At 32.7% G+C, this 26,799-nt stretch overlaps 2 protein-coding genes across 2 annotated transcripts; one reads left to right on the top strand and one right to left on the bottom strand.

Moving 5' to 3' along the window:
* Window positions 1–365: 365 nt before the first annotated feature.
* LOC148626666 (uncharacterized) lies at window positions 366–11,891 on the top strand. The gene is made up of 12 exons (XM_088570831.1): window positions 366–522; window positions 1,357–1,434; window positions 1,939–1,989; window positions 5,295–5,354; window positions 5,593–5,634; window positions 6,072–6,086; window positions 7,116–7,166; window positions 7,575–7,628; window positions 8,019–8,087; window positions 8,494–8,595; window positions 10,062–10,192; window positions 11,560–11,891. The coding sequence occupies exons 1-12, from the start codon at window positions 468–470 to the stop codon at window positions 11,866–11,868; spliced, it is 1,017 nt and encodes a 338-aa protein (XP_088426957.1). The 5' UTR covers window positions 366–467; the 3' UTR covers window positions 11,869–11,891.
* A 7,029-nt stretch (window positions 11,892–18,920) lies between these two features.
* On the bottom strand, window positions 18,921–25,164 carry LOC148626665 (trafficking protein particle complex subunit 1-like). The gene is made up of 4 exons (XM_088570832.1): window positions 24,992–25,164; window positions 22,924–22,994; window positions 20,450–20,588; window positions 18,921–19,139 (listed from the first exon to the last, which is right to left on the bottom strand). The coding sequence occupies exons 1-4, from the start codon at window positions 25,088–25,090 to the stop codon at window positions 19,011–19,013; spliced, it is 438 nt and encodes a 145-aa protein (XP_088426958.1). The 5' UTR covers window positions 25,091–25,164; the 3' UTR covers window positions 18,921–19,010.
* Between the last annotated feature and the right edge of the window lie 1,635 nt (window positions 25,165–26,799).

Below are 26,799 nucleotides of genomic sequence, written 5' to 3'. Positions count from 1 at the left end.
ATGGGTTTTGCCCATCAATAGAGACCATTTGGTGACATGTAGAAGTTTAACGTTTCATTGCTTGGCGTTTGGTGGATAATTATCTCATTGGCAATCATACCACATCTCTTATTTTTATATCAACATGTTTGAAAATGAAATTACAATCATATTAGATTCGTGGTTTTGAAACAATGACACATGACAAATTGTTTACAAGATAAATAATACAAATTGTATGTATTACGCAATGACATTCCTTTTACATGATAAAACGTTCACTCGAATTTGGAAAGTACGTTTTATCAATACTACAAGTATGTAGGAAAGGAAAATACTGTAATAAATAGATTCTTGGAAACAAAGCACACCCTAAAACCACAATAAAAATTTGAAACCTGGGATTTTCGAAAACATTTTAATATATAAATATTCTTCAGTAGATCAAATAGTCTTGTCAATATTTATTCTTTAACCAGAAATATAGCATGAAACTATCACTATGCTTTTCGGCTTTGATATTCCTTCTTTGTGCATTTGAAGGTAAGATTTACCATGTCACTGTGTTTTAATTTTAGAACAACAACTGCATGATAAACTAAGACAAATGATGTGGTCTGTAATTTTTTTCTGAATTCGAAATTAAACTGAATTTGGTGGGTTTTTGACTTGCATGTATCTATGGAGTTTGCAAACGAATACAAATGGGAACGAATTGTGCACCACACCTGGCTGATCTGTTCCTATATGCATTGAGCCAGAATTTTAGGAGGGATTTTACATAAAAAAAGAGAGTTAGGGAGTGCATTCTTGATGCTAGACTATTACCGGGTTTTACAACCTTCCAATATGAAAGGTGCTGCTAATGGAGAATGACATACTTTCCCTTTAGGAGCAGTTGCTGTTTTCTTTCTTGCGGGTGTTCAAATTACTAGTGCATTAGTTTTTTTGTGTTATTGTCTTATCTTTAGTTTCTTTTTTTTATATATATAATCTATTTTATTTGATTTACGTCATTGTGTCCTGTTTTCCGAGTTGCTGATTTACTTTTGTTTCTTTGTATGTATTATTTTTGTTACTATATGTTCTTTGTTGTGTTTGTCTGTTTTCCATGTCTGGTATGTGTCCCTGGATTACATGCATATGATTTTCGCTAGAATCTTAGTACTTTTGATTATTTGATCACATCCCGGCCATGTACTTGGATTTTGACGTATTTGAATAGTTCCATTTTTGATGCTTTGGTATTTTTTTGCCAATATTTTTTTACATATTCGTAGGTCCTTGTTGTTTCGTAATGTGCAGGCCGTCTTATCGTCGAATCTGTCATCAGTTCTGTAATCATTAGGTTGATATGAACATTCAAATGTCTTACAGCATTTGCATGGTGGGGAGGATCTTCTAGAAGAGAAAGTAGCAGTAGGAGCACAGGCCGACATAAAATAAGCAGTAATGGTTAGTAATTGAATTTGTGTAGCCGAAGGTTAAAGTAAAAAAAGACGAATGTAAAAAGTATTTTTTGGAAAGGATAATTTTTATTCATGACTGATCGTATAGTTGGCAATTAGCCAATTAAACAAAGTACAAAATCAAAACCAAATTGTTTGCATAAATATTAGATATAATAAACACAGAAAGACTATACAGAAAGGCTACAACACTAGCGTATAACCTAAATAAAAGTAGTAGACACCTTCAAAGGTCACCATAAAGTCTTCATCAGGTGGAAAACGTACCTTTACCATGCTCTAGATCTGAAAGGCCCTGAAAACAAGAGTAATCATCAATTGTAACAGAACCATGACAATTCCTCATATTATATATTTTAGATTTAATATGAACGTGTATGATATGGTCACAAATACAATTTCGTGTTTTGTAATTTTTTAAACCAAATAATAATCAATAAAATGTAAATGATTCTTTTCTTTATCTCTTAAACCAATTTCATTTTGTCAGGGGGTGGTAAAGCTGTAAAAACAACACAAAAGACGGAGAGAAAAAAAGGAGGTAAATAACGTCGTTCTGTTATTGTATACTGTAATTCTGAAAAAAATGATTTGTGTTTTCGCTTCTTGCTGATGCAAACATTTCGTATATAGGTTAACGTCGCGGTCAGACGTTTCAACGTTGTAGAGGAGATATTCGTGTAGGGGTAATTTATCGCACATGAAGCGATATTCAACCCTATGTTAAATATTCCACGTTTATAGCGAATATTTTAGAATAGTGAATGATCCAAATTCTAATAGAAATCTGGAATGGAAACCTAATGAAACTAATTGTTCGTGTATTACGATATACATCTTTCATAAAATTATATTATTCATTTCAATACTTTTCACGTGTTATGGTCCTTCAGAGAAAGTTTTGTTGATTCTTCCATTTTTAGGCGAGCTGTAATACGCTAGGATATGTAGATGTATCAACTGTAGACGTTGTAAGGCTATACAATAGATTGCCAAAACGAAGCACAGCCTAAAAAGACATAACACATCGAACAATTTTAAGAATATTAATCTGAATATCATATAAGTTATGTGAGTTTTTTTTCTGAATTCGTTGAAAAAGTTATTTTGTATGCTGACTACAATTCTATAATAATGTAAAAATTGCCGTGACGAATTTCAGGATGGTGGGGAGGGAGTAAAACCCGAGGAAGTAGCGTTGATAATAAATCCAGTCCAAGTACCATACTCTTATATTTCCTTCTGTTTATTCTGAAATTATTGCGTGTTTCTAAATGCAGCGAATGCAAGTATATTCAAAACGCAATCATTCAAAATTTGCATCATGGAATTTTAAGCATCTTATTATTATTATCAATAATTCTAGTCCTGTTTTGGTTGGCTTGACATATCGGAAACTGTGCTGATGTTCAATAAATTTAAAGTAATACCGTACAGAATTCGAAGTTTTTAGGTAGTACTTCTACATCTAATCTAAGCCCTAGACCACTCGGTCAGCTAGGCTATATAAAATATAGCTTTCGCTGGCCGGGTCATTCATCCTCGTAGGATTAATCTAGGGCTGTAACTTAGTACCCCATACATCGTGTACTAAGTTACAGCCCTAGATTAATCCTCTATAAATGAACTGTCCCGTACTACCATACATCAACGATCTTTTGGAAAGACTATTATCTGAATATAATAGTATTAAAACCTATGATTTTTCAACACTGTATACTTCTATTTCCCATACTCAGTTAAAATCCCGACTTAAAAACATTATACATCGTTGTTTTTCCAAAAAAGATGGTACACCTAGATACAAATAGATAGTTCTTGGTTCTGTGGCAACGTCCCTTCGGCTCCTGCGTATGGAGTGTTCATATCACAACTCATACGTTATGCCAGAGCTTGCCGAAACTACGCAGACTTTTTGTATCGCGCTAGAGCTCTAACAAATAGGCTTCTGGAACAGAGTTATGTTGCTACAAGATTGAAGTCATCACTACAGAAGTTTTATTGCCGTTATCATGAACTCGTGGATCGTTATGGTGTATCCATCAGCACCATGAAAACTGATTTATTCAACGGGTCATAATTTTCCTTCCCTCAATTGTCTACCTCGGACTTGACTTTTTATGAGCAACTCGGCGGGTGTTTCTAGAAAAGCAGAGGACGCTTACCCTACCGGTGCACCTGGTCCATGCTCCCAGTTTTTAGTGGAGTCCGAGTTGCTCATTTACTTTTGTTACTTTGTATGTATGATTTTAGTTACTTAATGTTCTTTGTTACATTCTTTTGATTACCGCTATAACCTTGGTTCCCTTGATTACTCTTTTATGTAGTCTAGCTGGCCGAGTGGTCTAGGGCGCTGGACTTTGTGCAGGCGGTGTTGCCATAGATGTCACAGCGGTACGTGTTCGAGTCCCGCGGAAGGAACGACAGTTCTAACATCGTTGGAAATTTTTCAGACCTTTATATATATATATATTTTATAGATGACAAATTGCTAAATATGACATATCTATATACAATATATACATGCCTAGTCCGAATTTTAGTAGACGGCAACTTATAAACATTCACATGACCAAGATTATGTTTATCTGGCAAAATGCAGGTAACCGGTGTAATATAGTTAACACAAACGTTTCATGTAAATCGTTTCGACCACAATGTTTCCACCTTTCCTCTTCATTGAACCATAACTTACTATGAGTGTCCTTGTGACAGCCAATTCTTGTTATAAAAAAATATTGCTAATAAAACTAAAAAAAGCTACTGGCCTCGGAAAACTGCAAAATAACTTCAAGGAGGTTGACAAGGAGGTTGACAAAAAATTGTTATAACAGGCAAAGAAGCCAGAAACAGCTGTTAATAAGGACTAAACGTCAAAATCATTGAAGATAATGTAAACAATACAACCTTCGTGAATGGAAAAGACATGCAAACAAGGCATTATCCTGACTAGGACAAGATAGCAGATGGACTTGTTCAATACTTGAATGACGTTTTGGACAAATCAAACCCAATAAAACCATGAAATTGAAGAAGCAGAAAATTCGTTTGATTTAGATCCAAACAAGCCAACATAAATTGAAGTGAGAGTGGCATAATCATCACTCTAAAATAGAAAATCGCTGGAATAGAATAAATTATACAGAAATTATGAACGTCAAAACCGGTACTAACGAATCTTTTGAAGAAAATATTGCGCCACTTTGGATTATTTCCATAGTATGTTCCAGGAATCAAGTAATTCTTTGGAAGTTAAGATTGCAGTATTATGCCAAATAAAAACAAATCAGATTGGTTCTATGAAAGACAGGGAGTTAGACATGTATGCATCTTTCCCAATGCTAGTATCATCTTACTGATAATAATGTACTGGGCAATGATGATATCAGCATGAGACAGAACAATTGAAATTTTCACACCTTAAATGACGTTATTTTGCTATGACTTCGCCTCAATTTCTGGCACTAAAATAGCATGCAAGAACAACTTTCAAACTAGACGGAGCTTCACTTCAGCAAAACAAACTGCGCACAATCTCTTCATCACAAGTCAGCAAAATCACAAGATATACAACTGTATGTCCAGGAACTTACAAACCAAGGAATACTTATCAAAAGTCGCTTTAAAAATAATTATGGGGATATTGTAATAGAAGATCTGAAAGACATTGGGATTTCATAGGAAGGGACACAGTAATTGGCAAAAGACATACCCAAGCAAAATGAGTAAAAAATGCAGCCTCGTGTCTCACTGAGCAGGACTACGTAAATAGATATATTTTTGCTTATTTTAGGTATGTTTAATCTTTCAGCTGTGTTTCTTTTACATAGTTTTTGTATGTTACAGGTTGGTGGGGATCTAGAAACCGTGAAAAAAACAGCCCCAAGAAACCCGGCCCCAAACCAAGTACGATTTTACATTTTCAATAATAACAATACAAAAATAATGAAAGTGATACGATATTGATTTTAAGGATTACAGAATAATCACCATAACAATTGTTAGAAGTTGAACAGTTACGCAGGTTAACAGATCCTTCAATTTTATCAGAGTACTTTTTGAATGAGCTATAATAAGCTGGAATGAACTTTTTAAAATACATTATGCATACTACTATATGACTGTATTTAATTTTATGTTTTAGAGCAGTTACCTTTGAATCCTAAACCAAAGCCGAAAACTAAAGGTTTGTTTTACTTAATAACTACATAAAAGTCAATTGACAGCTTACAACTATAGCTACGATGTACTGACATTGACGTCCGTTGTTTCTGTTTCATGCTTCCAATTTTTAGTGGACTGCGAGTTGACCATTTACTTTTGTTTCTGTGTACATATCATCTTGGTTATTTCATTTCTAACTTGTGTGTGCCTGTTTTCCCTGACTAGTCTTTACATTTATTTGATTTAGGCTGAAATCTTGATTACTTACGAATAACATATAACTTTGATATGGTAATCTACTGAGTGAACACATCGAAGTGCAAAATACAATTAACAAACCTACAAAAATATACATCTAATAATATTCTATTCTGCAAAATCTTATACTTTATATAAGCATTATCAAAAAGTGTAACAATATAACATTTGTTTAATATTTATTTTTAACAATTGTTTTAGGATGGTTCTTCTCTGGTAAGTATAATGTAATCAAATATGTACAGAAAAAATAAAAGTTATTTTTGATTTTGTTACTGGTAATATTAAAGTCGAATGTGACAAATATTCTGTTTATCGGTAATCTATATTATAGCAATTCTAATCATTTTATCGTATTTTAAGCAAAAATTACGAACTGTTTGTGTGTGACCGACCACCGATAAAAATACAGAGCTGGTTTTGCCTTTACAAAGTATGCGTGATATCGACCCTCGAAACGTGTCGTTTATTAGTTTGCGTAATTTTCTTTGGCTTCCTTAACATATAATGTCCTGTTATAGACCTGTCATTTCATGTTGTTTTAAAATATATTTACATTTACATTTACACAGGACATCGATTTTTCAAAACATGTATCCACAGAATTTACAATTTCACGCATTACAATATCCGTCTTTGATATTCCGCCGGATACAAAACTGTAGTAACGATCCATATATGTCGCTCTACTTTTGTCTTGGAAAATAAAATAAGTTCCTTTAAAGCACAGAATGATGTCAAAATCGTACTCTTTTGTTACCACAAACGTGTAAAAAATATTTTAAAAATTTTTGTTATGATAGAATAAACGTATGACAGATATAAAATTCATTTGTAACTTGACATATGTAACAAAACATATCAATTAGTCGACAAGTAGACTACATAATTATTTGATAATATACATGTATGCTGTAAAGCATTAATGTTTCCATAAAACATGAAATTAATATTTCTTTCAAATTTTTCCGTCAACTGAAATTTCTATTACTTGAACAAGAAATATAACTAGGACAGTATGTAAGAAACTTAAAATTAATATTTTTTTAGTCATGATATCCAGTTAGGAGATTGTAAGTTCACGATCTGAATAGGTTTGGCTTGAATTATTTCGATTTAAAATGAATAGTATAAAAGTTGACCGTATCCTATTCCATATTGATATCTATATTTCATACCTGGCAATCGGTCAATCGGTTCAATATCTGCTCTCAAACGAAATTCTAAAATTGCATATTTTGGTAGGAAAATCCAGTGAACGATCGAAGCCTAAAGTGGCCCGTAACCCAAAGAATGGTAAGAAGTTCATTTCAATAATATACAAGATTTTTACAAAAAAAAGATTGCATACTAATTTATTCTATACATATATGATGTATGTTGAAACGCATTCACGATCTGGACCAAATTTTAAAAAAAAAATTATCTTTTTTTCCTAAACTCTCTGTTATCTGAAATTTCGACAAAAAAGCTTAAGATCACTTGAATTGGAAATATCAAAAGGTCAGTACGTAATAAAGTATGATTTTTAAATTTTGTAATGGATATGGTAAGGTCATAACCTCAATAGGATTAGCTTAGATCATTTCGAAATCATATGAATGGTATGATTAAGAATTGACTGCATCTTTTGTGATGTCATAGCTGACAATCGGTGAGTGTCACCAGTTTTCGAACTGCATACTTAAATGATATATTTTAAAGGAAATCCAAGTGAAAAATTGAAGCCCAAAGTAGTTGACCCTAAGCCAAAGAAAGGTAAGAATCATATATCAGTAGTAAAACAAACAAAACTAAACCAAAACAAACAAACAAACAAACAATACAAAAAAAAAACAACAAAAAAAAAACAAAAAAACAAAAAAAAAACAAAAAAAAAAAAAAACACGAAAAAATCATAATATTTGTAATATCTATAATCGTGCAGTGTTCAAGAATGTAGAATAAATGCTTTACACATATAACATTTAATGCAAATTATGCCGTTTATTTCTCTAAATATGACGGAAAAAAGTTATTACTTTATTATCCTGTAGACTATATGACGTAAAGTATAAATTGTGCAATTTTTTACTCATAATGAATGCTATTGCATCAATCAAGAACATAACCAGAACGTAATTAGGGTGTTGCAATACTTTTTTTAAGCTTCCACCAATAAGTTTAACAACCCAAATTATATACCTTCAAAGCCAAAAGACATCAAAGACCCGAATGGTAAGATATGCTTTTATAATTTGTTTAAAATGTTGATTTTGACAATTGTTTTTTCTTTTTATAATTTTTATAATGTTGCAACAACGTAACAGAAACACACATCGTTAAATAGTACGATTAATTCATACATGTGTATATAAGTTTATGTGAAAGGTTTGTATCCATGAATTTTACAGGATATTTAAGAAAGTTGTGCATTTTGTAAATATATGTTTCTTTTTTATATTTGAATCTAGCGTAACTTTTTAATTTATAGTTGAAATAGTCTTCTTTTCTTAACAAATCCAACTTTCGAAGAACAGAAACTCATCTATATTACATAGAGTACATTTAATTCAAGTAAAATGACTTTAAAAAAAATATTTAATTCAGGATTGTGTTTGTAAAAAGATAAGCTCTTTTTTAGATATGAAGACAGTTATAAAAAGCTTTGAAACAGTAGGAGGAAAACCAAATCTGAAAGTATACAATGCCAACAGCAACCCTAAAATCAAAGATCCCACCATCGGTAAAAACTATAATTTCAGTTCATGCAACGAGATTGACTGTTATGTCTGAGTGCTATTTATTTGCATTTTTCTATTTTAATTCGTTTATTACAGCGATAGTGTTATTGTTTGTGGGGTACCAATTTTCGTGGTTTTCGTGTTTTTTTTTAAATTACGAAATTTGGTTCCCAACGAAAAAGAAATTTCCCATTCCTGTGTATGATACAGATGTCAAATCCACGAATGCAACAATCTACGAACAGAGTTTTTTTTCTATAAACCATGAATATTGCTTCTCACTAAAAAATTTCACAACATTTAAGATATCTCACACAAAGTACACGTTATTCCTGTTTGATTCAGTTAAGTACAACTCCGATTTTACTGATAAATTTACACAAGTAAAGGAATTAGCCAAATTATTGTTTTAGGAATGACTGTAATATATTTTTGGTATAAGATTCAGTATGCACCACGTTATTAAGACATTACTGCATACTTACAGAAATTGTTATGAAAAAGTTTTTTTGCCTCAAAAATTGTTAAAAAGTATTTGAAAAAAAAATAAAAAAATTTAAGAATCAATAAAACGTATATTTCAAGAAAAAACCTGTGATATTTTTAAGATTGCGTTAAATATAGTCTTTTATGACATTCTCATCCCTTTATTATCAAATTAGAAAGCTTGTTACTGATGAAATTATATAATTTTATTATACATTAAAGTTTATTATATGAATGATAAGCTCTGGCTTGTAGCCCAATTTGCATGCTGAAATAATAATAATAAAAAAATGGGAAAGAAGCAATCACACTTTCGTTATACACAATGCAAGTTAAGTAAAATCAGTCTGCACTGTAATTTCGTAGCTGCCATTAGCTTTTTTAACTCACCTAGCCAAAGCCCATGTGAGCTATTGCCATCACTTGGCGTCGGTCGTCGTCGTCATCCGTCATCGTCGTCGTTAACAATTTGAGTCAAAATTGTTGGACAACTCCTTGTTAAATTTATTGCTCTTAAAAAGACAAACGTTAACCAGGTGAGCGAATCAAGCTTCTGAGAGCCTCTAGTTTTAACTTGCTTTTACTCTACAATATTTCTATTCTGTTTTACATTTTACTGTCAACTGACTTGTGTATCGTGCTTGTATCGAATGCGGGTTAAATCCTAGGTCGATTCTCACCAAATCGATAGTCCTTATCTCTTCTCCACGAAGCACGTTATTTTTTTCTAAAACAAAATTCGACTCAGCCTGTTGTACAAAAGGTCTGTTTGATTGGTAAATCGTTCTCGTCATAACATAAAACAAAATTTGACTCAGCCTGTTGTACAAAAGGTCTGTTTGATTGGTAAATCGTTCTCGTCATAGCATAAAGGAAATATTGTCACATGATGTTAAATAATAATCAAACAACCAGATATCATTTTATACCCCTTTTATTGCCTTTTCTGTAAATTACACTTTTAATTTACATTGAAATTTAGGGTACGGGTTCAGTATGAAACGAGGAAACGCAAAGAAAATATTTCAGAAAGTTCTACCTGGTGTTGACTTTGACAAAGTGAAGTCAGGAAAACAATCCATCACAGACAAACAAGCTGGGAAATTGTTTGAGGTATAATATCAAATCCCAAATATTTCACGTAATAATTATATACTGATATGTTATGCTTTTTATTTTACAAAAATACTTAACTAAAGAAAATGAATTTTTAATTCAATTCCAATTACTTAAACAAATATACATCTCAAATCAACGCCTGCTTTACTCTAGCTATATATATTTCTTATTCTCCAAACATTCGAATTAATATTCCTATTTGTAGCATCATTAAAAACATAAAATTGAATAAATTGCCGTTATTTTTATTCATTCAATCGATGACTGACTTTACTTTTAGCATTTATATTATTCTCCTCTACACTAAGATATCTATTTACCTCAATGTTAAAGAGTAATCAAGGGGACCAAGGTTATAGCGGTAATCAAAACAATGTAATCCAGGGACAAAGACCAGACATGGAAAACCGAATTACACAACAAAGAACATAAAGTAACTGAAATCATACATACAAACTAGCAACTCGGACTCCACTAAAAAATGGGAGAATGGACCAGGTGCACCGGTAGGGTAAGGGTCCTCTGCTTTTCTAGAAACACCCGCCGAGTTGCTCATAAAAAGTCAAGTCCGGGGTAGACAAACGAGGGAAGGAAAACTATGACCCGTTGAATAAATCAGTTTTCATGATGCAGATTGATACACATAACGATCCACGAGTTCCTGGTGACGACCATAAAAATTCTGTAGTGATGACTTCAATCTTGTAGCAACATAACCTGTTACAGAAGCCTATTTGTTAGAGTTCTAGCGCGATATTAAAAGTCTGCGTAGTTTTGGTAAGCTCTGGCATAACGTATGAGTTGTGATATGAACACTCCATACGCAGGTGCTGAAGGGATGTTGCCACATATGAAAGAAAAGTTGACAATTCTGAATGAAAAGTCATCACGTTTGTCGTAAAGTTTAGTCAATAGTTTTCCTTTACCGTCGATTTCTAAGTGTAGATCAAGATATGAGGCTGACTTCAAAGTGCTTGTAATATCCTTTATCTCTCAAGTTCTTTGGGGGTAAATGCGATGTATCGAATCCCCGAAATTAGGATTGTTTAAAGATAATACGTCATCTATATAGCGGAAATTGAGATTAAAGGATCTAGAGATTAAAGAAATGGCGAAAAATGCGACTGAATATAATTTTAAATTGCAATAATAAAAAAACTATCATTTGGTAATTTTTAACATAAATAGTGTCGATTTTTTTCTCAATTGGTTAAAATTACTTTCATGTTAACTTCCATGTTTAATATAAAAAGAATCGATGTTATTACATTTGTACTATCCGCAGGTATCTGAATTCAACATCTACCAGTAATTCGAAGCTATACTTTTGTACTTTATATATACATTCTCTGTATTTCAAGCATGACATAAAAGAGCATGTTAACCGGGCTAAAGATAAAGTTGGTGCTGACACGTATAACAAACTTCCTGATAATGTAAAATCAGCGGTAGTCACGGCGGTCTACCGAGGAGACTTGGGACCTAAAACTGCGGGACATATAAAGAAAGGGGAATGGGATAAAGTTAGTACCGAATACCTAGACCATCAGGAGTACAAAAACGCAAAGGGGAATAAGATGGAAGGAGTCGTTCAGAGAATGAATTGGGTGGCTGATCAATTTGATACTATGAGAGATTCTACTGATAGTAAAAAGAAAAAGAAAAATTGATAATAAAGACTGATTAAAAAATATACTTGATTGAAAAGGTATATAATATAACTTCATAGTCATGTCTGAATGCATGTGGAAGAACAGCGGTGGAAAAGGTTTAATCGAAACTTCTAGGTCAAGGTCAATGTCAAGGGTCAAAGTCAAAGGAAAGAGAGACAGTCAAAATTGACAATATGCAGCAACGTACGGAAACACACACGCAACTAAAAGCAAAAACTTTACGTAAATTCAACCAAAGTCAATTATTGAACACGATACACTGGTAAGGTAAGCGATCTATGCATCTTAAAAACGTCAGACTTGCTTTTTGATTAATTCACGTCCTGTGAATGACAGAAAGCTTTGACTTATCAAATACTCCTTAAGATATAGGGAATAAAGTTAAACAAAGCCACACTGTGACTTAATCAAGATACAACACCAATGTAAGTTAGTGTTCCCTTGATTTTGTCCTTTCTTTATGACTGTTTCAATCCTGATTGCCATGATTTTCTTTGAATAATTAAAGTCTTTCGCACTAATCAAACTACTCAATAATAATAATAATAATAATAATAATAATAAAATAAATACAAAAATAACGAATTTAAAATTTGTAATGCAATTCTTTTCAATCCTAGTCGGAGCTCGAAATACATGTGGGATTCTTTATCTGAACTAAGTATAATGATCTAAAACACTCCGCTAACTAAAATATATACAAATTAATATTTCGATAAGCCAATAATATCTTTCTATTCTGGTGTATTAAAAAAAATTGAATAAGTTTTTACGTTACCAACAAAATTCCCCCATATTTCTAAGACAAATCCACACCAATTATTTTTTTATTCCTATACTTCACCCATTGCATCCAAATATTTCAATTATAACAGGCTATTGCAGAACATTGAGATTGAGGACTTCAAGGCTAAACCACTTGACTGTTCTTGCAAAAACTTTCCATTCAAATATGGTCCTTCCGGTCACGTCGTCATGGGAGATTTGTCCATCATCGAAAACGTCTAAAGGTCCAAAGTACCGTGAACCACGCTTCATAAATTAGAATTATAACTTTAAAGTTCTTATGGATGCCGTGGAGGACTACGCAAGTAAATGGATAAGGCACCGACCATTTTTATATTGAGGGCGGGGGGGGGGGGGCTAAATGTTTTATTTCTGCTCTTCATACAATTATTTAATTTTTTTTTCAATAGCAATTGAATTATAATTCTTTGTCAGGAATATGGCAGATTTTATTTTTTTGCCATTCAAGTTTCCGATAAACAATACACGGAAAATATATGAATATCAAGGGAGGGCATATGAAAGTAAAAACTCAGATAAGCAGATAGAATTTACATTCCAACCCTCTCCTAAAAAATGAAATTAAAAAAAAACAATGGGAATAGAATTTCAAAATCAGGATTTGTTTCACTTCAGTTTCTTGTATTTAGGCACTATGATTTACAAATCTTTCAATTCTTGGTCACCAAAATAATGTTTCTTCTCTGAAATTGATGTGGCTATGGATTTAGAACATGTCTATACACCAAAAAGATAAAATTAGGCTATCCAATATTGGTAAGGAGTAAAAAATCAGAAAATAAAATCCTCCCAACCACCCCATATTTTTGGTGAGGATTGGATGAAATTTACTTGGCTTGAACAAGGCATGGCTTTGTCTGTAGCCAGAAATTGATGAGGAGCTGCTTCTTTTTTCTAAACCATAACAGAGCACAAGAAAGTCTGGGACTCATGCAGGCTGGGATTAACTTCCCCAGGGATAGCACGAGAAAGTCTGCAGGGAAGCAGCCACGCCACAATTATGCATGGCCATTATGCAGTGACCACCTTGTATATATCGTCCTTTTACCACCCCAAAATATATCAATTAGGCAAGAAATCTATGAGTAAATTCATGATTGTATATTATAAATTCTTGCACACTTATATAGAAAATAAGGGGTGACAGGAGACAACCTTGGTGTATTTCTTGTATTTCATTGAAGGATGGTGCGAGTGTTGAATTGTGGATGACTAAGCGTTTGGTGTTTTCATAGAGTCCTGGGATAATCTTTAGTATCTGCCCACAGAGCAACTGGGTTGTGTGTCCCAGGTGATGGTATGGGGTAGCCCTGACATTCTAGGGTTGTTAGACCATAATACGGAAAACCTGACGGCAAACCATAGTGGAGTAACATCTTGGGAAAGATACCACGTTCCTTGCACGTTAAATTACCCTTCTGTGGTATTCTACTCCGCCACAAAAGGCTAAATTGCCCGACCCTACCCACCTCTCCAAATTTTAAGTGGCAGTCAAAATTTGCCAACCCCATTATCCTTGTGTCCCATCTCCCATCCCATTTTTCATTTCATCATCATTTTATGTTCATGTTATCACCTATTTCATGTTCATCGCCTGAATATAGTTGAAATATTGCTGCTCGGGCGTTAAACCCCAACAATCAAATAATCAATCAATCAATCAATCAATCAATCAATCAATCAATAAAACGATATGTTGTAGGTTGGGTTGATCTTCAAGACCTCAGGTGTAAATATGGTCCGGCCTGGGGCTTTTCCAGTCCTTATTCATAGGGGTTTTATGATTTCATCCTTCATGGTTGGGCCAATATCAACATCAAGGTTTTCTCTAGGAGATAGATCAGAATCATCTGATATATCTTCTCCATTTAAAAGTGGTCGATCTAGGTTTGTTATCACTTTGCCATTTTTGTCTTTCACTGGTTTGGATGTGTTGGTCATTCTACCTGCCAGTTGGTGTGTGATGTTGTACGCAGTTTTTGTGTCATTTCTGCCCATTTTATTCTTTGCCTCTGAAGCGAGTTTCGTTGATGTAGGTTCTTTTATCCTATCTAGTCCTTTCTCTTTCCTTCTTTCCTAATGCTTGCATGTTCGCTTGTTCACCATTCTTTCTGCAATCTTGTCTTGACTAGTCAAGTTGTATCTTAACAGACCTACGCTTCTCAGTTATCTCGATTGTATCGTCAGATAACAATAGCTTGTATTCCTTCTTTGAGAATCTTTACTGAAGCATAAATACTCTAGTGGTCTTGACATGGCAAAACATGTCAATTTAAGCGATTTCTTGGTGGGGTAGGGGTATTTTTTTCATTTTTAACCCCAAAACCCCAAATGTAACCGCAATTTTCTTGGTACCATGTTAAAGCTGAAATATTGGCCTACATGATGTTATATATGTGTGTTAGTGTTAGTTTATTTCGTTTTGTAGAAAGAAGAATTATGAAGAATAAAAAAAAACGGAAAAAATGGAATTTTGCTTCAATGAGGTATAGTCCATGGGTTGGGAGGGTCCATTGTGCACCACCCCACTCCCCCCACTCATCTACTTCATGGTGATTTTTAGGTACATTTATACCCCCATTACCAAATCAATTTGTCGCCGAAAAATTTGTGCGACTCAATTGTTTGAGCGTCTAAGCCTTCCTGGGATAGCATCTGTGAACAAACTAAACAAATTTATGTATCATCGTGCAGTCCAATGTCTCAGATTTACAATGGTACCAAAAAAGTTGCAGTAACACTTAGGGTTTTGCGGTAAAATGAAAAAAAAATGTATCCCTACACCGCCGAAAAATCGCTTCGACATATATTTCAATGTCAAAACCCCAAGAGTATTAATGTTTCTGTAAAAAAAAGGCGTATTTGGCATTTTCTGTTTATTATTATCACAATAACTCTTCTAGGGTTCTTTTGGTGATTTTTTGGCCATTTACGTAGTCAGAATATATCAAAAAATGCAAAAAATGGGATTTTCGATTTTTTGGTCAGAAATCACATAAATTCGACTCTACAAGTTATTACTCAACTAAAACGTCCCAAATTTGATAGATCATTTGATAGATAATTTAATTCTCTACGTAAATGATCCACGAAAAAATACTTTTCAAGAAAGGATTTTCAAAAAATGTTAAAAATATTACCCCAACCCCTAGAAAACTGGTCTAAGTATCAAACGGAATTCTCTTTCACAGCAAACTAACATTGTAGAACTCATACAGATGTATCTTAGACATTCATAATTAAGATAATGATGTTCCAACATACCTGATCAATTAAGGCGCTTAGATTTTCCTTTTGGGGTAACTATTACTATAAAATTGGAAAAGAGGAATTTTCAGAATTTCAGAATTTTCTTCTTTATCACCCGAAATTGTCTTTTTCAGATTATCGTAGTTTCAATAAGCTTTTGTGTAATTCGGTACATTAATACAGTAACTTAGCTTCAAAATGAGTCCAGTAAAAAATATTTCAACTTTTCCAAGTCAAGTTAGGTGAATAAATCCCCCACCCATGAAAAAAATGCCTCAACATAAACTAAAATGTTAATTTTTGATATATAAACGGTGTACACTATACGTGTTGGGTACTACTGTTTTAATTATTGATATATCCAACATATCTTGTCATTTCAGGCGCGTATTTTTCAGTTTCAATGTGGCAATAATGAGTTTTTTTTTATGAAAAGATGAATTTTCGGACATTCATTTTTCCTTCCATTTCACCTATAATTGGCATTTTTTTCAAATACCGTAAATTCCCGTTTTTTTTTCGATTTTATAGTAATTGTTATCCCAAAAAGAAAATCTAAGCGCCTTAATTAATCAAATATATTGGGGACATCATTATCTTAATTATGAATTCCTAAGATACGAGTTTTACGGTGTCAGTATGCTGTGAATGAGAATTCTGTTTGATACTGAGACCAGTTTTCTAGGGGTAGGGTGATATTTTTAACATTTTTGAAAATCCTCTCTTGAAAAGTAGTTATTAGTGGGGGAGGGGGTATCTCAGCCCGCGTACTAAAGAGGCTTTGGTATATACGCCCGTCAAAATTTCGACGGGACGTATTATAGTATGCATATGTCCGGTTTCTGTCTGTCGTAAACATGCCGTACCGTAACTTGAGAACAATTATCCAAAATTGTTAAAACTTAACATAGTTGTTTCTTATAATGGTCAAACAACTTGTATACGTCTGTATACTTTTTGGTGATAAACAGTTTAAAACTTTTTGTGTTACAAGACTTAGTAACTAAAATGGGGGAGGGTTTTTTTTTCACATGTCGCCCGTATCACAAAAACGATTTATGATTATTGTTTAAAAATTTAGACACTTAGCTTGTTAATTATATTAATCTAAAGATCTGTACACTTTTTTGTCTTGATTCAATAGTTTATTTTCAAGTTGTTGATTTTTTTTTTGTAAAAAAGCGATTTGTGTTTTTCACATGTCGCAATGTAACTTGAGAACAACTTGTTAGTTATGATGGTCAAACGGTCTGTATACTTTTTGGTAAAAATCAGATTAAAACTTTTCGAGTAACTAAAATAGGGATCGATTTATATTATTATTTTTCACAGGTCGCGCTGTTTCTCAAAAACTATTTATGAGTATTGTGTAAAACTTAACACACATATTAGTTACATCAAACCGAAGATTTGTTTACTTTTTTGTGACGATTCTTTATTACCTCGCCTGGCCATATGAGTTAATGCATCACTAAATGCGAAAAACTACTGTCTGATGCCTATGTTTATTTTTTGTAACGGCGGTCATGTTTTTCGACGAATCGAATATCTCCACATCAGTTCTATGCAGAATACTCCAAGGAACATCCATATCAAGTTTGGTTCAAATTGGTCAAGTAGGTTCAGAGGAGAAGGGTTTTGAAAAATTATAAACGACGGACGATGGCCAGGTGAGCTAAAATGAAGCTCCATAAAACATAGATATTTATTTACAGAATGAATTTCTTTTATAAAGAAAGAAACCACCAAAATACATTAGTGGTTTCTAGCTTAGCGGGGTTATATATTCTCTCAAACTGAAGTAATTATTCCAAGAACTAATTTATCGCCATAAACTTTTTGTCGATTTTCACACGTTGACAAAATACTGAAATGCAAACAGTTTTTTCTTCTATAATTTCCCAGAGGAATTAATGTTTGTTTCTAAGAAATGAAAAGGATGCTATTATCCTAGGTGAGGTAGTTTATAATAACTTCCCTTTTAAGATTTGTTTTTCGGCGAGGTCTTGGTTGCCCATTTTTGCTATGTCTGTTTTCAATGACCGTTATAATAGTTTGTGCAAGTGTGATAGACAGGCATATTATTTTAACCACTATGAACAATTGTTTCCTTTGCCTTCCTCAAGACAACATCAAAGGACAAGTAAAAAATATGTGTTGTGAGAAACCTTCACTAGTTTATATCCCTATACTGAAATTAATGTAACAACAAAGCTCTAAATTAACTTGTATTTCTCAGTTTAAAATAAAAATCAAAACATACAAGCTTTTATAGTGTTCACAGATACATTTTAAAAAATGTTGATGCTTTCTCTGAAAATATAAGTACATGTAAATCAAAATAGAGAATAACACATTCCTAAATGTACTTACCATATTTTCACTAAATTTTAACCAGAATCACACATATACTTTTGTATGGCCTCATTTAAGTTCAATTTACTATTTATACAAATGTACTAAAAGTAGACCTTGTGATTCAATTCAATGATATGTAAATATTTTAAGTTGAATTATCTCCCTTTACAGCATCCAGCAATAACAACCTAGCTTAATGCACATCCACATTAGAGCCTTTAACCATTCTACATAGATTCATCAAAATCTAATTGATAAATGGTTTAGAAGGATTTTAAAAGGAAAATTGAGGAAGCCAGGATTGAAACAGTAATATAAAAAGAACATAATACAAGGATTAAGACTAGATGATGAAATAAACACACACAACAAAGAACATGAAAAACCAAATAAAAGTACAAAAAAACCAAAAAGTTAATATGCAATTGATACTGCACTAATAACTGGGTACATGAACCAGGCGCACAAGAGTAAGTGTCCTGCTTTTATCAAAATACTTGGGGTAGGTGAGAGAGGAAAGGACTTATGTTTACAACATTCATTAAGAATGGATGGACAGGCAATTTGATATCTTTATACAACCCTTTCTCCCCTAAAATGGACTGATCTTATGGCTGCAGGATAGACAATATATATACAATAAAGCTAGATTAATTTATTTTTATTCTCTTAAAAAAAAAACAGTATTGCACACATATTACTTATATATATCAACTGTATAAATTTTAATTAATCCTACTAGGAAAGAAGGCTAGTCCTCGAATAAACTCATCAAGTTTAGTTTGGAATAATTCACTAGTAATTGTTTTATCTAATTCACATACTGGATTCCTTATAACATACTCAACATATAGCTGAAATATAAAAAAAAAACTGATTGAAGATTAAATAAACCCTTGTGAATTACATGTACCTTCTAAAAATACTTCCTGAAAGTCACATAAAAATTGTGAGACATCATCAATAAACAAGAGAAGCATAAAACAAGTCTGATGCATGTATGGTAGACAAAAAATATTTCATATGCAAAGATTTCTATTTTTTATTCATTGTATTTGAGCCATCGAGGTCAGATGAACTTAATATTTATACTGTGAAAGTACTATTTTTCGTTGGGTACCAATTTTCATGGGTTTGTGGGTGAGCCAGACCACGAAATTTGGTTCCCAACAAAAAGGAGATTGACAATGATGTGAGTACTGAAAACCTCAAAACCACAAACTGAAAAATCCTTGAACTTGTGTATTTTCCCTTATCAATGAAGTACTTTCACACTAAAGCAAGCTTACAGAAGCAACAGTCTGTACAGGTGGATCCCATCTTATGCCCAGAAATTTTGGTTTTACATGTATATAGTTATATGATCATATAGAAAATTACTAAAGTAGGCCTCTCAAAGATGAGTCAGCAGCAAGATCAACCTTTTTCAAAATTTTTGGATCTGCCACTGGTCTACACTACCACCAATCTAAATTTTAATTTCTCCATCCTCAACGAACATTACTGACACCATCAAAGTAAAAATTGAGATAAAATTGCATCATTTATTTTTCCATTATTTTTTCTGCATACATTAACTCAATAACTGAAATGAAACTTTATGAACCAATTTAATATATTTTAGTATGAAGGCAAATAATGTCCTAGCACCCTGCTTTTTTCTAAGGAACGGGCACCATTCCTTTTCAAAATGTCTAGATCCGCCCCTGACTGTAGATATATTTTGAATGGTGACTCCACTGTGTTGGGTGGAGACACTGTGACTCTAGTCACATCATCTCCACTATGGAGAGTATAGATAACATTTATGTTGACAGCAGTAGGTATAGTATACATGTATGTCATCCAACTCAGAAACAACATTCTGATTGTAAGCTTATCCAATCCTTACAACATGAACATGAAAGATTATTGTTAGATACTGATAACACTAAGTTACTCCTCTCCCACAATAGACAGTAAAATTAGGCACAGATCCCAGGAAAGGATGCCAGGTGTATGCCCACCTAAAAGAAAAAAAAAATTTCTTTTTGTGCGATATCTTAATTTTTCACGAATCCTACACCAAAAAAATGTTCTTGCCTTGGCCTTTAAGACTGTTTATACCACCCCCTAATCTGAAATCCTTGATCAACCTGAAATACATTTTACAGCACGTACTTACATTACTATAAATCTGATGTAGAATATCTCTTATGTTTCCAACACCAAGGTCTGTGTTCATCACAAGCTTGAGTCCAGAAGGTGTTTCGAAAAAATGCAGCTTATATTTGTTGGTCTTGAAATTTAAGAATCCATCTTTTCTGTTTAATGTTAAGGATCTTTTATGACTTTAGCATTGAGTTGTATAAAAACTGTTCTATTAGGCCAATCAAACTTAAACGGTAGATTTTCATCCAACTTTCACAAAAAATACAGGGCAGGTGGGAGGATTTTAGTATTTATTCTTTATTCCAGACCAGATATTTGCTAGCTTAATTGTTGTTATGTGAAGAACTAATATGTTCTTAATCAACAACCACATCAGTTTCTGAGAAGCAATGTCATTTCAGATAAGACAAGACAAGAAAATACCTGATTTTGAAATTCCCACCCCAATATTTTTCCACAAACCTTATGACTTTAAAGATGCTCTTCCATGGAAACGCAAGTCACCTGATTGCAATTCTGTTTCCCGATTGGCCAAATACTGATAACTTAGTAATGTTAGAAAAAACTGTATCGAAAATTGAAATTGCATGCCATGTGTTATTTCCTGAATGAAATGTAGAAAATTATAAGTAAAAAGAAACAAATTTTATGTTGGCTATTTTTATTTTTAAAGGTAGTACTTGTTTATTTTTGTACATACAAGAAGAGTGTATTTAAATTTCAAGTCACTGTGATGAGTAGTTGCCGAGATATATACCCCCTCTTCTTAGGAGCAGGGGTTTATAAAGAGATAAGGATAGCAGCATAAACCAAATGACAGTATCCTTATAAGTAATAAAAACAAAATTACAAAATTGGTATGAATCTGAAGAAAAGTTTGGTGAAGCCTCAAATTTTACACCTGAGCCTCTATTGTATATTGTTTACACATGTACACATTCAAAATGTACTTCAAGTCAATGCACTATTATTGTCTATGTGAATGCTTTTTTAAATAAATTATAAATTTATGTGAACATCCAGTGTTCTCCCCAGGATTTTCAGGTCACGCTGTACTTAGCACGTGTGACATGACATTAATATGTCTCGTGTCAAAACCTGCCACTTTGTATTTAATGCATTATATGAAAATTGATCAGTGTATTAAAAATGTACATTTGTACATTGCTGTTTATGTTTACATGAAGTATTTGTCGGTAAATATTTTACCTTTTTTCTTCTTTTGCAGTAATTATAACTTAATACCATTTTTTATTTTTCCTTTTTAAATTAACTGAAAAATTAAAGATATTCTATCAAATTATGATAAGTAATTCTTTATAAACATTTCCTCTAATTCATACACACACAGTGTTCTTCAAATTTTTGCTGACAGCAGACCCTTGGAAATTACAATTTTTCATTTGTTTTGGGGCCTCAATGGCTCTTTTGAATGTGATATTCATTTGATTAAGAACAATCTCTATTAAACTCTTTTTCTAGTCTTAGTAACTTTCAATATATCTATATATTTAGAATATTATCTAATCATGTACATGTAAAAGACTACTCTGGTCTTAATATTCATGTTTCCAAATTTTTTTCAGGAAGTAGTGTGGAGTTGACCTAATTATACCAGGAAAAAACATAAATCTTATTCATGTATTTAAAGTTGGCACACTAGTTGTTTTGTTTTTTTGTTTTGTTTTTAATTATAATGTTAATATATAGTTAATTCATGACAAAAACCTCATATGATGACTTACAAAAAAAATCCCACACACACCTGTTGTATTTTTTTTTTAGACTTGGGTGATTTTACGATCTTTTTCTTAACTAATATTTCCATGAAAAAAAAACATGTCTCTTGATACACAACAACATGTAAACAAAAGACAGCCATTTCCTTTTCCTTTTCAAAGTGTTTTGGAAGTATCTGATGGAATAAATATTGTTTGGGGTTCTTTTATAAGGTAAATCTGCTTCTTAATGTTGAAAACATCATGTGGTTGTGCAATTATTCAACTGTGCATTTATTAATAGCCACGTGCTATTGGCCAGGGTTGAGTTAATTTTTATCATAGCCAGTTTTGATTGGTTCAGTATAAGATATTAGTATCTGATTGACACCTTTCTTAAAATTAATTTCTGGCCAGGTGGGGTGACTGATAAAGAATGTCACAACTTATTGGCTTCAGACACCTGTGCGGTCAGGCGGTGATCAACTGACCATAGGCATAGTGTGTTTACTGCTATCGGTTTCAAGAGGTAATTACCTTATAGGATGCCGTTAATGACTACAGGGCACACATGTTTCCTGTCTGAATTGATTTTTAATCCTCAAATTTAACTTTATAGTACAGCACTGGTAGCAAGATAGCACAGTGCTGATCTCGACAGCGCAGCGCTCAATCTCGATAGCGCTGTAAAGTGCAGCGCTTTAAGGGTCTGGGGAGAACACTGTGAACCTCCTAGATTTTTAACTTCACATAATTTCAGTAAGGATACAGATCTGTAGGAGAGATCCTGCTGACAAATGACTTTATAGAATGTATCATACCATACATCAACTTGAATTCCTGCAAAAAAAATAACTTTCATATATAAACAAAATAAACACATGTACTATCATATTATCTTGTTTTTGAATAAATCACATTATACAAAAAGAATCATTTTTAGTTAAAAACAACTTTTGTTGCCCCCCTCCCTCCCCAAAAAAAGATTAAAAAAGTCCCCGTCAAAAACTCACGATGATTAACTGGACTACCAGTATACTGAAGAAAATTGTAAACAGCACTGCTAACAAACCTAAAGTAGGAAAACAAAAAGAAGCATGAATAGAAAATATAAACACCAGGGATCACCACAGATCTAATTTCAAGTGTGGGCCAAATCAAGCTATGTGCAATGTATATACTCTTTGTAATATCGTAAAATTACATTTACTGTGCTGCATATAATTAAGATACTCTAATCTCATTTGTTTTACACATGATGTTTACGGAGAAACACATCTTCAAACTATTTATTTAGGTCACACCCACAATTAAGTGGAATACTTCTATTGATCAGTGTGTATTGCCTATTTTTCTACGTATTTCTAAAATATTACAGAAATAAAAGACGAGAAGTATGTAAAATGTTTTTATATGAACTGAATGTTTTATTTTTGATGTTTCATGAGCATGTAAAAGTATTTACTGCTTGCACATTTTGGACATGAAGTGCTAGAATCTGACTCAAACCTTTGAAAATGCTTGGCACAAACACTCATTTCTCTGTGGTTCTAAGCCTCATCCACATCAAGTTTCATGTCAAGTCAGTGCAGTTATAGTTTACATATTATATTGGTCATGTCAACAAAGGAACAAATTACCTAGAGGGTACATTTGTCTAGAAACAGATTGATTATGATACATGTATGAACTGAAAATGGCTTGTCTTACAATGTACATTGTATAGATAAAAAAAAACACAAAATGGGGATAACCTTGTTAATAAGTAATTTTCTTTTTTAAAATTGGAAAGAACTTTTAAGAAAATCATAAATCTTACATGTACATGTATATACATTTATACTTCAAAATCAAGGTTCAAGTACAATGTACATGAATGTTTGTACAAATGTACAATCTCTCTCATTGAAATGTAAGTGCTAAAATTCATCCAAATTAATAAATGCCCAAACTAGTGGAGCACTGTTGGTCAAGCCTTTTATGTATATGTACATGTACAATGATATACAATGTAAGTGTACATTGAACCAGTTCTGGAAAACTTCAAATTCAGTTAAGTTGTTGAATTAGGTAATGGCTACCAAATTCATTACAAAAATGTAAAATTAGACCAAAATATTAAACTATATATTTTTTTGTTTCTGTTCTTTTTATCGAAAAAGATAAGTGCAAACTTCAATTTTTTTTGCAATATTTCAAAATTTGAAAGTAAAACAAAAATGTTACACTACAATAATCAAATTAGTTAACTTTAAGATATATGGATTTCTATAAGATTTTCATATCTTTATATAATTGTAATTTTTTATTGCATACATGTAGATCTATAGATATTTGTTTCCACAGGTAGAAATTTAGAAAATCACCTTCATGAACTAGTTGTTTGCTAATTTTTATTGTAAAATGCCAAGAATTGAAATAGCTCATAGTTACTGAATTCATTAATCATAAAGTTAGTGAATTTGTTAACAGTTACCGAAGTCAATAACATTGAAGAATTTCCAGAACTGGTACTGTATATGTACATATGTAGTCATTGTACACACTTTTTCACAAACTGTATTATCAATACCTGGAACAACCTGTCCGACTATGTGATTAGTGCAAAAAATTCAAAAACATTGGAATACAGACTTGATAAATTATGGGATATCAACACACTTCATATAACTATGAATCCCACTTCATTACCCGATACAACATCTATGACAAAAAGTATCAAATATCTGGATCGAGCAGCGCTCAGACGTGGACCTGTAAGTATCAAATAATACCTTGCCTACTTCGTGTGGAGCCGGAGGGGTATAAAAACTGTCTGAAACTTCTCAATTAATTACCTCGGACTGGCTCATTCCAGCAGATTTTCTTCTATTCCACTCTGCATAGTATAAACATGTGCCATTTCTATCAAAAATATGTAGGTTGTAAATCGTCATTTCGGTTTAAATATAAGTTACAGCAAATTTTTCTTGTTTTCTATTTATGACGGAAGTAAATAAATGCTTGTAAATTTGGAGCTAAAGGCGGATTAAATCAGTATTTATTTCCGGAATCCTATATTTTATCTGGTTTCTAAATTGCAGCATAAAAACGAAGTCCTAAGCGGTTTTGTTTCATTTTAGTGTCTGACTTTAACAAAACAACTCAGTGTGAAAAAGCATTATCCCTTTTTTATTTCGCCAGAGAGCAGCAAGTGTGTTAGATATAAAGTCTGCGCACAGAGCGACCAAACATAAATGATTTAGAAGTCAACACCCGCGCTTACATTAAAATTGTGTGTTTTTATCATCATTAAGAAGAGTGAATTTACTCTTGGTCGCTTCATTAGCTGAAATCGGACTGGTATTTAATACTACTGCCTGTGACTATTTCAACTTGTCCAACACTCTAGCTGAATAGATCAACCACTCGCCTGTCGTCTCAGTAGCAAGGCTATAAAGTATAGCCGTCTGGTCTGCTGATCCCTCCTTGTAAGTTTAATACTGTTTTAACTGATTTAGTAAACGATGTATGGTAGTGCATGACAGTTCATCTCTAGAGATACTGTTATGTAGAATGGAGGATAGAATTAAGATACAAGATACATCAAATAAGTTATATTGATATTATATCATATCTTATATATATATAGCTGTAGAAGATTAAACACATTTTTTCTGTGTTTGTCTCTTTTTTATCGCTTAACGAGAGAAAGAGAGAGAGGAATCGGAGAAACCGAGAAAGAACATGAAATAACCAAAATAATAAATACAATATTAAAGGAACAAAAGTAAATGAGCAACTCGGACTCCACAATAAACTGGGAGTATGGACCAGATGCACGTACTGGTAGTGTGAGCGTTCTCTGCTTTTCTAGAAACACCGACCGAGTTGTTCATAAAATGTCCAGTACGGGGTAGACGAAAGAGGATATGAAAATTGAAATTATTATTTTTTTGCCTAGCAATGAGGATACTCCGGTTTTGTCTGCCATTGCCAACTTCATTATTAACCCATCAAACTGACATTTTTCTGCATATTTGTGCAAATTAGTTAAGCATCTTTATTTATTGTATAGAACGATTGTATTGTTCTTTCATAGTGTCATTATCTATAAATCACGAGCTCCAGATTTGGAATAAAAGATATGTTAACGTTATTATATACCTCTCGGTGTAATCTGAGATGTCAATATATTATAATATAATGTGATATTTAATGTGGTCTATATCGTTAAGTTGATCGCCGAGGCAAAGCAAGACAAGACCGTTTTTGGCGGTAGAATTTGTGAAAATTCATGATTTCATGCAAAATTATCAAATGTTTCGTACACAAGACTTCCAAGTTACTGTTTGACACAATGGTGGTGTACAAGCAACGAACAATGTTTAAAGTGTGACATGTGGTGCCGCAAACCTTGTGCCAATACTATATCTCCGGACAAATCTGGAAAGAACGCCTCGACAACTTGTTTCCGCTGCTGCCCGCAATCAGGGAAATCCGTAATTAAATAAAATTTGTGAATGATTCAGCTCTCCAGGAAAAATAGTACAATGTAGTATTTTATTTCCCCGCATTAGGTTGACCAATCATGTACCCTATTCAGATGAAAGGAAGTAGAACTTTGAAAGGACAGATTGGTGTACTGACAAAGTTTGTAATGATG

This window comes from Perna viridis, chromosome 2 (genome assembly GCF_037379345.1).
Source record: "Perna viridis isolate PV_CMFRI_1.1 ecotype Kerala chromosome 2, ASM3737934v1, whole genome shotgun sequence".
Taxonomy (NCBI): domain Eukaryota; kingdom Metazoa; phylum Mollusca; class Bivalvia; order Mytilida; family Mytilidae; genus Perna; species Perna viridis.
The sequence above is the reverse complement of the archived record's forward strand: the minus strand, read 5'-3'. Positions and strand labels throughout refer to the sequence as shown.

What these genes read in the sequence shown, in the direction of transcription:
- LOC148626666 (XM_088570831.1), top strand. Translation starts at nt 468, where the DNA reads ATGAAACTATCACTATGCTTTTCGGCTTTGATATTCCTTCTTTGTGCA. An exon ending in GAAACCCGGCCCCAAACCAA is followed by an intron (nt 5,355 to 5,592) that starts GTACGATTTTAC and finishes TTTATGTTTTAG; the next exon opens with AGCAGTTACCTTTGAATCCT. An exon ending in GGCCCGTAACCCAAAGAATG is followed by an intron (nt 7,167 to 7,574) that starts GTAAGAAGTTCA and finishes TATATTTTAAAG; the next exon opens with GAAATCCAAGTGAAAAATTG.
- LOC148626665 (XM_088570832.1), bottom strand. Translation starts at nt 25,090, where the DNA reads ATGACGATTTACAACCTACATATTTTTGATAGAAATGGCACATGTTTA. An exon ending in AGGATCTCTCCTACAGATCT is followed by an intron (nt 20,589 to 22,923) that starts GTATCCTTACTG and finishes AACATTAAACAG; the next exon opens with AAAAGATGGATTCTTAAATT. An exon ending in TACATCAGATTTATAGTAAT is followed by an intron (nt 19,140 to 20,449) that starts GTAAGTACGTGC and finishes TTTATATTTCAG; the next exon opens with CTATATGTTGAGTATGTTAT.